General features: G+C 41.9%; 1 protein-coding gene across 6 annotated transcripts in view; it reads right to left on the bottom strand.

The window, feature by feature from the left end:
- The window catches only part of dlg1a (discs large MAGUK scaffold protein 1a), a 107,773-nt gene that overhangs the window by 25,776 nt on the left and 67,429 nt on the right, over window positions 1-14,568 (bottom strand). For 5 of the 6 annotated variants that reach the window (XM_071202928.1, XM_071202929.1, XM_071202930.1 and 2 more), the window contains 2 exons: window positions 12,395-12,551; window positions 11,423-11,525 (listed from right to left, as the gene is read on the bottom strand). In XM_071202928.1, the coding sequence (XP_071059029.1) occupies window positions 11,423-11,525; window positions 12,395-12,551 (260 nt within the window). Of the gene's footprint in view, window positions 1-3,796; window positions 4,096-11,422; window positions 11,526-12,394; window positions 12,552-14,568 lie in introns of those variants that run through there. The other variant, XM_034081017.2, reaches the window with a different exon arrangement.

Raw genomic sequence — 14,568 nt, 5'->3', positions numbered from 1 at the left:
CACACACACACACACACACACACACACACACACACACACACACACACACACACAGCCAGTTTAAGACAGATACATCACTTAAAATGGAAATCTCTTGAAGGATTATGTTTTGTAATTCATAAATGCAGATTTTGAGATGTAGTTATGAAGTTAAAGGTCCCCTATATATATATATATAATATATTATAGGTCTCAGATATATACAAAACATGTCTCAAATACCAAACAGATCATGTACTGTATTTTAGCATCCCATAATCCCCTCTGTTTCAGCCCTGTTTCAAAAGTGCTGATTCTCTGTCTGTAACTTTAGATGAAAATAAGGAGCCACTCCCCACGCCCCTCTGAGAGATATTTGGTTACAAAGAACACAATGGTGCTCTAGGAGGAGATTCAGGTGATAAGGTGGTGGGGGTTACCTTGGTTGGTGATTGGCTAATAGTTACACAACCCAAAAAAACGTTATGACATCATAAAGTGGCCAAAATCTGATCAGCTCATTTTCAGACAGGTTTTTATATAAATCGATCAGGACATAAAGAGAGGGGCTCTTTGTTCCTGAAACTTTCAGAATCTCTTTACACAGACCCATGTTTATGTATAAAAGACATGAAAACGTGGATTTTGCATAATAGGTGACCTTTAAATCCATCTATGGTCTCTATGGAGATGAGTAGTTCAGAGCAAGCTGAGGGCGTTTCACAGATCTATCAGGTGTCTCTGATTGGATAGGAGGAGTTAGATGATTGAAAGCATCCTGAAGCAAATGGTGAGTTTATATTTTGCGACCGGTCACTACTCCGGATGTCTCTGCTGTGTCAGAGCTCTTTTGCCTTTTTGTTGTGTTTCCTGGAGGACGTGTTAGTATTAGGTTTTCGCGGCTTTATTTCTCCAGTTAGGTTCTGTTGGATTTTGGGTAGCGGAGGAAGGCTCTGGATCCTACGGCCCGTGGTGTGGTTGGCCCAAGTCCCCTCCGTCTGTTTGTTTGTTTTACCTGTCCTCCAGTGGAATGATTTAGTATTGTGGCAATAAATGTATGATCACAGTTTAGTGCCTACGTGTGACAACAACGTTAACATAATGAAAAGCACCCAAAGAACAAAAGCCAGGTACATGCAACACTTAGGTCATGACATGCAGAAACAGCAGTCAACACCAGACATTGGCAGAGACAAAAACAGATTTTAGTCTAAACCATTCCCTCCTTCATTACATTGTTTCCTCAACTGGTCAAATGTTTCATTTCCTAAGTGTAACATACGTGTACAACATAAACATTGTTTAACATAGACAGTGTTTATTAAAAGTGAGTTTATTTGTGGGGGAAACTAAACTAAAGTCGTCTTGCATTCTGTCGGGATAAACAGACTGTACTAGACTACAAACTGGGTGGAGGAGTTCTGGTTAGTAAGCTAGTATTTGCTCATTTGCTGAGGTAACTAACCTAGTAGAAACACACAAAGCTGAAATCTAAGCAAACTGCAACTGTAACACTTCAACCTCAACATGTGAATATGTTTTTTTTTTCAAACCGTTGCAAACTCAAATTGAAATACAACAATACATCTCCAAACAACCCTTTCAGTTTTGATTGCGATGAACAACTGCATTTCCATCTCACATGAATGACAAGTAGTACATTGTGAGAGTGACTAGTTGGCCAATCAATGCAAAGTGGAAATGGAAATGCACAAAGTGAGAAAACAAAAAGGTAATCACGTGTAAATATATGGTTCTAACCAGGAAGTAAATCAGAGTGGTTGAAGAAACAGCAGATAAGTGTGGAATAAATTGTTACTGACTGTCCTCTAGTCTCCTTAACACCACACAGCGTCCCAGGAAAAACACTGAACTAACACACAGATCACAACGCCACTGGCAATAAGCCTGCAAAAGCCCTTCTGAAGGATGTCTCTGTGTGTGTGTGTGTGTGTGTGTGTGTGTGTGTGTGTGTGTGTGCGTGTGTGCCATTACTGTGGACTACATAATCTAATTAACCCTGAGTAATTCAATCATACTCGAGGTACTCACGGTCATGCACTGACACACACACACACACACACACACACACACACACACACACACACACACACACACACACACACACACACACACACACACACACACACACACACACACACACACACACACACACACACACACACACACACACACACACACACACACACACACACACACACACATTCCATGTATACATCACTTCAGGGGACATTACATTGACTTACATGCATTTCCTGGAGACTTATCCTAACCTTAACCATAACCAACACATGCCTAACCCTAACCCTTACCCTAAACCTAAAACTAACCAAGTCTTCACCCTAAAATTAATGATTCCCCTTATGGGGACCTCCAATTTGTCCCCATAAGGGAGGTGAGTCCCCACACGTGACTATGTAAACAGATGTAGGTCCCCACAAGTATAGTAATGCTAGGCCACACACACACCCCCACACACACATCTCGAACCTGCAGTATTAGTAGACAGTACCTCCTGTCTTTTCTTCCCTATTTCTGTTCTAATTTCCCTGTTTACCTCTTTGGTTACAGGCTCATCTTGTCAACACTGTCAAAAAGCTGCCGACAACACCCAGATCTCAGCTCTGATTTCCCCCAAAGCGCTCATTAATCTGACACATTGATGCTCAAAGACCCAAACAGCTAAACTGTACTAAAACGGCTCCAAACTACACACATCTAAAACCACAGAAACACTCATTGTTATGCTTCTTCAATTCATGGATGTTCTGGAAAAACAAGAGATTCACATGTATGTGTTCCATTGTTAACTTACTAACGGTTATATGCAGAAAGCCTGAACATAACTAGAATGCACCCTTTAATATTTCTCTTTTACTAAGCATTTCATGTATTACTTTATCTGTAAATATATCCAATTGCTGATCTCAGTCTGGCATTTTCAATTTCAGCTCTAACCCATTACAAATGGATGGATTGACACTTGTGTTTGTCTCTGTGGACATACCACACCGTGATCTAACACATCACACAAGATGCATTTTCAACATCATCGGCATTTAAGTGTCTCTGTCAACACACATCGCCTCAATACAGCATTATGGGATTAAGAGGAAGAGAGAGAGAGAGAGAGAGAGAGAGAGAGAGAGAGAGAGAGAGAGAGAGAGAGAGAGAGAGAGAGAGAAGGGAGGGAGGAAGGGAGGGAGACACAGGACCGAAGGAAGAGAAGGAGAGGAAACAGATTAAGACTGTGACTGAGTTTAGGTGTATTGCAGCAAAATCACATGTGATAGTGGAACAAAGAATAAAGCACAAGTTCATCAATGAGAGGCGGCAACACAGCTAAGGAGATGAGCTGCTCCTCTGTGTGATCCATAGAACAAAGACCATGTTGTAGTCTAAGATATCACTGAGTCCTCATAAAAAGGACAACGCCGGTGCTGCAGCTAGGATCCTCTTAAGAGCAAAGCAAAGTGTGCTAGGGATGAGAAGTCAAAGCAGCTTCGATCCTCCTTTTTAGTCTTTAAAACCAAATCCAGCAAGAGTGCAAAAGCACAGAGAGAAACTGTTGATACTCCAATGTTTCCACATCACTGATCCTTTCTCACACTGTTAGTCATTCAACCAAAGGCAACGTGTTAATCCAGCATCACTTGTTATCACATCCTCTTTATCAGTCCTATGTTAAAGTAAGATTGAACAAAACTCTCCCTCCACTAAAATGTTGTCAATAAGGTTGTTTGCTAGAAAACAACTTCAGGTCTGTCTCTCCCAACTCTCGCTCAGCTGTACTCACATGCTGCTGGCAGACAGTCTCTACAGCGTCTGATGCCGCTACAGTGGCTTTCGGGGAAAATGTCTTTGCGGATGAGAGCCAGGTTTTGCTGCTAAGAGTCCTGGGATGTGAATGAGATGGAATTAAAAAAAGAAAAAACCCAGAGAGAGAGAGAGCAGATGTGTGTGTGTGTGTGTGTGTGTGTGTGTGTGTGAAAGAGAGATGATGAGAAAGATCTAACGTCAGCTCCACATTAGATCAAGCATGTGGTAGAAAGAAAAGATGTGTGTGAAAAGAAGTGTGTGTCGGCATGCAGTAGAGTGTGTGTGTGAAATCAGTCCAGTGTTGCTCAGCTACCACAGAGACAACAGATGCTCTCTCTCTCTCTCTCTCTCTCTCTCTCTCTCTCTCTCTCTCTCTCTCTCTGCCACACTCCTCTCTTTCTCCATTTCTCGTTCGTCGCTGCATTTGCTGGCTCCTCCCCCTCTTTGACAGCAGCTTGCTGTAGGGCGGAGACACACACACACACACACACACCCACAGACGCACACACTGTTTCCTCAGGTCACTCATGCAGGAAGCTGAGTCGATGCCAGGCTCTCCTGCCCTACTTTGGCCCAGGCAATCGGTCTGCATGCGACACACACACACACACACACACACACACACACACACACACACACACACACACACACACACACACACACACACACACACACACACACACACACACACACACACACACAGGTTGAGCATTTTGAAACATTGATTTTTAGGATCCTAATTTGAAAGCCCAACTCATATTCCCTAAAAGGATTCCCATTCTATATTTAAACAGCCAACAACTCTGTATGCTCTGCATGATTTATGTCTGTCTGTCTCCGTCTGTTTCATCCTCTCTTCATCTCTGCTTGGTCTGTTGTTTTCCTCTGTCTGATATCCGGGTTTCCCTTCAAGATATTCACTTCATAGAAACACAACAACACTTTATCAAGCCAAGGGCAGTGGGGTATGCTATAGGTAGTTCATCACACAATCACACACATTATCTCTGTCGATTCTTCATGATATGAAACTCCCGAAGAGGGATACACAGCGAACTCACTGCACATCAAGTTTCACGTGATCAGCATCTAACTGTCTCTGTCAACACCTCAACGCAGCGTTATCAGATTAAGGAGCTAGAGGGAGACACAGAGACAGAGAGAGAGTGGGAGAAAACAAGACATAATGGAGAGGGAGACAGATAAGGGAGGAGAGAGGAGGAGGGGTGATGACAGAGACTAATGACACTGGGGATCATGTTCCCTCTTTCCTTCATTTATCTCCCCTTTATCCTACCCTCTATCTCCCTCTCTCCTAGCTTCTCTTTTTTCCCCATTCTCCTCTCCTCTTTCTCCTCTCCTCTCCTCTCCTCTTTCTCCTCTCCTCTCCTCTCCCTAGAGGAGCATTGTTCCTCCATGCAGCAGCTGGCCGAGACCTTGTCTGCATGTTGCAGCTTCATTGCTATCCAACAGGAATCCACTGGAGACGGGCAGCTCTCCTCTTTAGGGTCGTGTGCATTGCAGCACAATTTCCCAGCTCACCCTTTTTAATATTGAATCAGAGCCTTATATGTAAAAACATCAACTCTTTTTGCATACAGGAAAGAGCATGGCCTTTTTGTTGATTTCAGTATAACTTTAACATGTGAACGTTTCACTTCTTATGTTATATACTGTAGATGCACCCTGTGGAGTTGTTGATTATTGGTAGCACTTTGGAGCCACGGTGTAATGAGTGGGCCCTTGTTTCGTTAGAATCGTGCGTATGAAACCTGCCGCTGATTTCACGCTATACCACAGACGAGCAGTTGGTGGCGGTGACATGCGGAGAATCGTTGTCATTTGTCGAGAAAGGTAGGGAAGAAGAAGAATGTAAGCTGGCCATGGTTGCAAACAGTTTAATATATTCAAAGCATTAGGTTTCAGATGTTTAATGAGCAAGGAAACCGTTTCAGTGCCTTACGGATGTAAACAATGCTTTAGTATAACAAACTAAAACTCCATAGGGCACCTTTACATTTGTATTATTTGTGTTATGTTTCCTGAGTGAATCCTTTTAATGTTGCTGCTGCAACAATCTAATTCCTCTAAAGGCGTAACTTAAGTATCATTATCTCCACTTCTAAGACATAATGTGGGTTATGCTTAGATTGTAATCATTTGGATGTAAACATGAATGGAGCAAGTCACCAGGATCCTCTTGAGAAACAACCTTCTAGCATTTGTGCAGTTGAATGAATGAAAGTCTTCCACATGGCAGTTCGTTGTTAAAGTGTGCCCAAATCAATATGAGGCTCTTGATCTAAGAATAGCTTTGCTGGAGGAGGCTCATCTATAATTGATACAATACTGTGCAGTAATCTATACTGGTATTGATAAACTGAGGGATGTGTTTCGTCTGAGCAGCTCATAGAAGCCTCAGCATGACAGTGACGCGGTGGCACACTGCACATCTCATAGCAGTCACCTATGCGTTAAAAGTGACGCCTTCAGACTCCCACTGTGTGAGCTGTGAGTCAGACCATTAACACCGACACCAGTCACACTAGGGAGGAGAGGAGGCGCGGACAGGTGGGAGAGAGGAGAAGGGAGAAAAGAAGGGAGGAAGGAAACTGCGCAAAAGAGAGAGAACAGAGGAAGCAGGGAAAGAAAGGAGAGCAGAGCACTGTAGGAATTCAGCCGATCACATTCCCACAACTTTGTGTCTAAAACCTCAGAGAAAGCTGCTGCTAATCTTCTACTTAACACACACACACACACACACACACACACACACACACACACACACACACACACACACACACACACACACACACACACACACACACACACACACACACACACACACACACACACACACACACACACACACACACACACACACACACACACACACACACACACACACACACACACACACACACACACACACACACACACACACAGTGTAATAAGCAGGCTAACAGAAGTGAAAATAATCCTCTCTGCATCACCTCGACAGACACCGCCTCTGTGTGTGTGTGTGTGTGTGTGTGTGTGTGTGTGTGTGTGTGTGTGTGTGTGTGTGTGTGTGTGTGTGTGTGTGTGTGTGTGTGTGTGTGTACAGTATCTGTGTGACAGTGTGTGTGATGGTTGTGGTGTGTAATCCTGGTGACTAATACTGCTGTCAACCTCCAGGCCTCACTAGTCCCACTTCAGGAAACGTAAGCTCATAAGGAGATCTTGTTTAAAAAGTCAATTCTGAGACATTTGGGACTTTTTAAAGACACGCCCAGATGTTTCTGATCAGCTGCATTGGATACCTGAAATGGGAATTGAAATGGCGCACTTGAGATACAAGGGAAACTGAGAGGGATTCATTTAGGACTTTTTGGGAAGAAATGATATAATAATAATAACATATATTTAACACGTCATTTTGTTACAGAACTCTCTCTGGCTGTATGCTATCGAACACACGTTGCAGCTTCTCTAGCTCGGATATAATGAGGGGCTTATGGTGGCTTAGTTAGCAATCTTTATACAGATATTGCTTATATTGTTTAACTGACATTTCATTATCTTATCGTGTTGGTTTTGCTGTATGAATCATTCTAAATGAGTTCTGTGATGTTACTTATTGTCTTCCTCTCTAAATAACTTCATGCACCGTGTTTGAACATGTGGTTTGAATAATTGATGATATACATTAAATGTATGTTATTTTAATTTGAGGGTAAAGTTACTAACACCTTGTTCTCCACATTGCAGGTTGAGAGAGAGTGTGCGAAGCGTAATATTTGATGTCGTCATTTTTCTTGAATACTTTTCAATGAGGTGGCTTTAATATTAGGAAAGCTTTTCATAAACAGGGCGACACTTACAGTGACGATGATTTACTACAGTTTGAGAAGAGGATTTTCTCCACGCTCACCTCCTAAATACTGCTCACATCATCATCTTCACTCAGTCACCGAGTGCACAGTAATGAGAAGAGCAAGGTGTGTTACATGTGTTGCTCTTAATAGTGATAGGGGTCAACTATATATATATATTTCGGAGATATCTCAGAAAAAAAGTATATTCTTCACAAATGCCTGATGATTAATTAGCTAGAACATTCAATCTGTGTGCTCATATATTGCTACTAATTCCCCACAATGCACTCCATGCAACGTTTCTGTCCCTACAGATGGCGATTTGGGAGAGAATCAGTGAAGCAGCGAGGGTGCATGGGTTTTTTGGGAGAAAGTCATTTTGAAGCCACAGGTCTGGCATACAACATGGGCTTGGAATAATTAGAAAAACGTGATGGTGGAAGTAAGCGATGCTAATGCAGCATGAAGACTTCTCACAGACCAACACTCTCCATCTGCTGTAGCTCAAATAAACACAGATCTATATACGCTGCCTCAGCTTAAATCAATCATATCTTTGCCCAAGTTTGCACACCCCCCCCCCCCCCACACACACACACACACACACACACACACACACACACACACACTCAGAGAGCTGTGAGGTGTTTGGGTACACCGGGCACCATATTTAATATAGATAACAGGAGGAGACCTGCACACACACGCCGAGAGAGACACTGTTCCTCTCCTGGTGGAGGTCATTATGAGTTCCTCTCTCTTTGGCAGGAAGTGTGTGTGTGAAACAGAGGGAGCACTGCTGGTAACCGCACGCTATCGCCGCGGGCACGGGACAAACATGGACCTCAGATGGACACACATAAACACACCCACTCACACCCATAGTGCTGACTAAAGCCCAGCATGGACAGAAGGTTTGATGGAGAGCAATTCAAAAGTCATTTATGAGAGTCACGACACAGAGAAAGACAGACACACACACACACACACACACACACACACACACACACACACACACACACACACACACACACACACACACACACACACACACACACACACACACACACACACACACACACACACACACACACACACACACACACACACACACACACACACACCACACACACACACACACACACACACACACACACACACACACACACACACACACACACACACACACACACACACACACACACACACACACACACATACACACATACATACAGCTGGACCAACTATGATGCCCAATATTCCCAATATAACACCAAGAAGCTATACCAGAAAACAGAGCTATCAACAGACCATCAAACCACTATTAATCTTTGAAACCATTTTTGTTTTTAAATATTCTTGGCTGTGTCTTTGCATCAGAGTCAGAATCACTTGTTCCTGCTGTCAATCAAAGCTAACTAGCGGCCGACCTTAGAGAAATCTAAAAACTTTTCTAACAGAAATTCAATATCATTTTCCTTCTTTCATATACTGTTTATCTGCTCTGTAAAATAAAAACGTCCTGTGCTTTCTTATGAGAAAAGCAAAAGCAAGGAATTTATATTTCGATTTAGAGCTATAGCTGTCATCAATCAAACACAGATGTCCCTGTCAGCCAGCTGAGACAGCTGAACAAATACATCTGATATTTCCCCAAAGTAATATTTCCTATTTCAAAATCAACAACATATTTATTGAACGTGTTGAGTGGGAACATGTATGCCTGATGTGTACACTTTAAAGAGTTCTGGTCTTTTGGACATTTTAAGATCTAAGGACACTGTCCATGGTGCTGATCCGAGTTAACTCTAGAGCAGACACCAACACTAACTCAAAGGAAATACACTGATGTTCTTCCTCTGTCTTTAAGATATCATTACAGAGAGTGTCCAAGTCAGTTTACAGATGTTTATCCATGTTGTCCTCCTCGTACTAAATTAAATTGCAACTTTTAAGGGTTTAACCTTTTCGTAGTCACGAGTAACAAAGGTACAGATTCATAGGGCAAAACACCGAAGTCACAATGAATGTGAAATGAACGTAAAGCAGTTTTCTTACTATAGATATTATGATATAAACAAAATAAAGTGCAGATCGTTGATATATCTATTCAGATTAGCAAATAGATTTCTTGAACAGGTTGTAACTATTAAATGGAGCATTTTATAGTATTTTAATGATCGATAGTTTTATCTAGTTTAAAGCAGTTTGATTCGCATTACATCCCTTTTTGCAATGCAGATGATCTCAATCATTAAATACAGAACATAAACTGCATTGAGGATCTTTTTTCGAACACACTTTCTCTATTAAAATAATTCGATTCACATGTTGCTTGTACGACCTTTTGGATTTTGTTGAGCATCACTTTCTCAGCAGGATATATGGATCACTTCCCTACTGTATGCAGATTCCATCACATGTGCATACAGTAGCTGGTGGGAGCTTCATTATGTTCTGACAGGGCCTTCCACATCCTAATGAACGTTGCCCCACACCTCCATAAGTTAAACAACCTGAATCCACATTTGGACTGGGAATATTTTCCTTACTATACATTAATGTTGATGCAAGTTGGTCTGCATCCTCCCTGTGTGATATTCTGGCCTAAACTCCTCCTTGTATGTTTTCACTACAAATGTTCTAGCTCTACCTACTTGCACTAAATACAATGTTTAGTGATGCTTTCCTCAAGGTACATTTTGCTGCCTCCTCTATTTTTAAAACTAGTGACTTAATGTATAATATATTGACAGCTGTTTTTTCATATACTGCAAATAATGACCTTTAAGAAAATACAAAAGATGAATCCAAACTGTTTTGTTGAGTGGCAAACATCTAGTTTTTAGAACATGTCATTATCTCACATTAAAGTACTTCACATTAGATTCATTTCATGAGTTAAATAGATATTTCCTCAGCCTTTTCAAAAGACCCGTGGCTTATACTCTGCAGCTCTTACCAATAACAACACCTCCCTGAAACACCTCTGACTCAATAAAACATGGCTGATGGCACAAAGGGACCAGGGGACCAGGTGCCTTGAATCTGTGTGTGTGCGTTTGTCTATGTGTTATTCTCAGGTCTCCTACCCTCACGGCATCCCATTAGCAGTTCGGCAGTTATAACCTGGTATCCTAGGTTACGGCCTTCTCAGTCACTCCCAGAAGACACACATCCAGGATAGTGCCCACTCTGTCTCTCGGTGTGTGTGTGTGTGTGTGTGTGTGTGTGTGTGTGTGTGTGTGTGTGTGTGTGTGTGTGTGTGTGTGTGTGTGTGTGTGTGTGTGTGTGTGTGTGTGTGCAAAATGTACTGCAGTGTTACCCACACCTAACAGTGATGTTTCAGACACCCAGATTACACCTGTTGGAGACAGTTTCTGTTTTGTGCAAACAGTCAAAAGAGTATTGCCAACTAGTGGCGACCTCTGGAAGCTGTAGTCAATTATGGGAATACAATTGCTATTTCGCTTCAGCCCATTAGGAGAGACTGAAGTGAGCGTTTTGGAACTGAAGATCCCAACGAGACACATCTCCCAACCGTTTCATTTACACCTCGGGGTCATTTAAGTTTGCTAATCATTTTCTTCTGTCTATTTGATTAGATTACAATTTTAAAGTAACTCAAAGGAAATGTGTATTTCTACGAGGTGTCTTAAGTGTTTGGACAGCAAGAACAGATAGCTGTGCATCACTTCAGGAAAGAGATCACATGCGATTGAAGCCAATGTATTTTGTGTACTCACCCTCAGGTCTGTACTGCGCTACTATGGTAACGGTCTGTCCTGCGTTCTTCAGAGCTGCTGCTGCCTGCTCATGTGTTGCACTGGACAGGTCCACACCATTCACCTACACACACAGACACACAGACACACACACACACACACACACACACACACACACACACACACACACACACACACACACACACACACACACACACACACACACACACACACACACACACACACACACACACACACACACACACACACACACACACACACACACATAATATTAGGGCCTTGGATCAATAGTAATTCATGTACACTGAGCTGAGCACACCATTAAGAACACTGTACAGCTTGGTGCATCAATAACTCACATGAATGTGTAGTACGTGTGTACTTTGTGAAAACATGTCAATGATTTCATTATACGAAGTCATTCTGCAGGGATTATCACTGCCTCGACAATATGAAAACTGAATCTTGTTAAAATCCCATTTAAAGAAAATTAAAGCCATATTTCACTTAAGCGGAACAAAAAATACATAAAAGCGGTAACACACATCCCCCAGCAGCCATTAGTAGACACTCATAATTTGTAGAAAACATTAAATATTGCTGGAATTGTCCTTAGATAGAAGAAACAATTAATGCATGGTAAATGTTAAAAGGAGTGCATTTATATAGAGCCTTTCTCCCTGACCAAGCACTTAAAATGTCCATAAACACACAGTCATACACCAATGGCGCCAACGTTTCCATTAAATTCAAAAATATTCAGCTTCAGCAAAAGTTACTTTGAGTTGTGACTTCACATTAATACAAAAGAAAATGGAGGATCCAGAGGAAGATAACTTGACAGGATGACTCTCATGGTAACACTTTATGACCTACACAGTAATAATACTAGGATTGGATTTACTTATGATGGTTACAATGCTTGTGTTGTATATCTGTGTGTACTGTTTGTAATACGTGTTAGCAACATACCGACAGGATGCGGTCTCCCTTTCGTAGCTCCCCACAGAGATCCGCTGGACCCCCGGCGAGGATGAAGGAGATGAAGATTCCCTCTCCATCCTCTCCTCCAACAATGTTGAAACCGAGACCTGTGGTCCCCCGCTGTAGCACCACCCGCCTGGGTTCCCTGGGAGAAACACAAAATAGAGACACACACTTTGTTAGGGTAAGAGATGACTGTATCAAACATGTGGGAACAAATACGTTACAATCTGTTTTTTAAGCACGTTAATGTATAAAGACCTCAGTTAATAGTTAAGAAGCAATTACTGCCTTTTGCTGCTAAGCTGACTTTTACTTGTAACTGTTTAACAACATCCTAAGAACCAGTGAAAAGGAGAGGTGGATGATGACATGTTTAGGAAATAAATATAATAAAATCTAATATTGTATACTACATAACTACAAAGGAAAACAAATTGAAACTGTAACACATAGTTGCTTTAGTGTATATATTCCAATGTTTTCTAAATGTATAATATCTGGGATACTAGCCTATTGTTTAATGCTACATGGTACACCTCAGTGAAAGTAGAGGGCATTTCAAATTGACATAATTCCCCAGGATGTCCAGCAGATGTCAGTAGCGCACTGTCTCTGTTTTGTTGCACCAGCACGATATTAACCATGTCTTAAACAGCCACACTTCTGGTTTCATAATACCTATGTATTGTTTGATTTCATGTCATCCTTACTTTTCACAAACAATCATCATGCAGAAGCCATTCAAAAAAGTGTTTTGTTAGCGAGTTATCGGGGTATTAATAACTAATCCATACACTGTGCATCCCATTTGGGTTTGATCCCCCTTTAGCCTCTCCAGATCGGACATTAACACATTTAAAACTTGCCAAATAAATGGTCATAAAAACTCTGTTCCAACCATCAATTACAGTCATTACAATGATGGGCAACTCAGTTTGACAGTTAACTCTGGCCTAATGTTACCTTCCATTAAAATGAGTCCCACATATCTCAATAGGTTCCATGCAGTGTGGTGCAGTATACAGATATTACATTTGGGAAAAAGATAGTACTGGTAATCTGTTCCGACAGACCCCCCGAGCTAAGGTGTTGGCATCAGTATATGAGAGAGAGTGTTTCTGTGCACCCCTTGTTCTTCAGCACACATGAACAAATAATCCCACATTACACCTGAAGTCTCCGGGTTACAGAAACTGCAGATGTCCTTGCATTGAGCACAAGCGGTGGACACTAATTAAAACCAATAATCTTCTCTCTGCATGACAAACTAATCAGAGAGTGAAGAGGAATGATGAGAGAGAGCGCTACAAAATAGAGGGGCAGACGTCAAAATGACCATTCTGCAGTCGGTCTGAGGCTTATCAGATTTATTATAATCAAAGCGCACTGATTGGCTCAGAGGGCTATGACAAAACGAGTCGTATTCTGGTTACCACGGTGACGCCAGTTGTGTGACGAGGGTTGTGTGATAGACTGTAATACCTCCATTAAAATGGATTAAAAACAGTAGAGCAGCACAGAAAGAGTATCTGAATGTGTGTGTGTGTGTGTGTGTGTGTGTGTGTGTGTGTGTGTGTGTGTGTGTGTGTGTGTGTGTGTGTGTGTGTGTGTGTGTGTGTGCATGTGTGTGTACATATGTGACCTGAGTTTACATGCCAGACCAAATTCTCACTGCCATCTGCCCTTTGCTGCCAAACACGCACACACTCAAAGACACACACATACACACACACACACACACACACACACACACACACACACACACACACACACACACACACACACACACACACACACACACACACACACACACACACACACACACACACACACACACACACACACACACACACACACACACACACAGCATGGAAGGCCGTCAGGGACAGGTCACTGTGTATTTTGGGCTCTCTAAGGACTCTGTTTCCCAATCTGGTGTTGTGGATCTAATTGAGGACCACTTAAGACCTCAGAGCGGGACATGAGACACACAGCAAGGAGAAACGAAAGAAAGAGGAAGAGCAGCTCCTGTTAACAGCTTAAATTACGTAGTACATAAAAAGAAGCTTTGATGAAATAAGAAATGTCTTTGATGGACAATACAGATGTCTAACTGACCTAATAATACACCTCAAACGTTTCGTATAGTGTCTGTTTTA

The sequence above is a fragment of the Pseudochaenichthys georgianus genome, chromosome 4 (genome assembly GCF_902827115.2).
Source record: "Pseudochaenichthys georgianus chromosome 4, fPseGeo1.2, whole genome shotgun sequence".
Classification (NCBI taxonomy): Eukaryota; Metazoa; Chordata; class Actinopteri; order Perciformes; family Channichthyidae; genus Pseudochaenichthys; species Pseudochaenichthys georgianus.
Note: the sequence above shows the minus strand (reverse complement) of the source record. Positions and strands in the feature narration are given on the sequence as shown.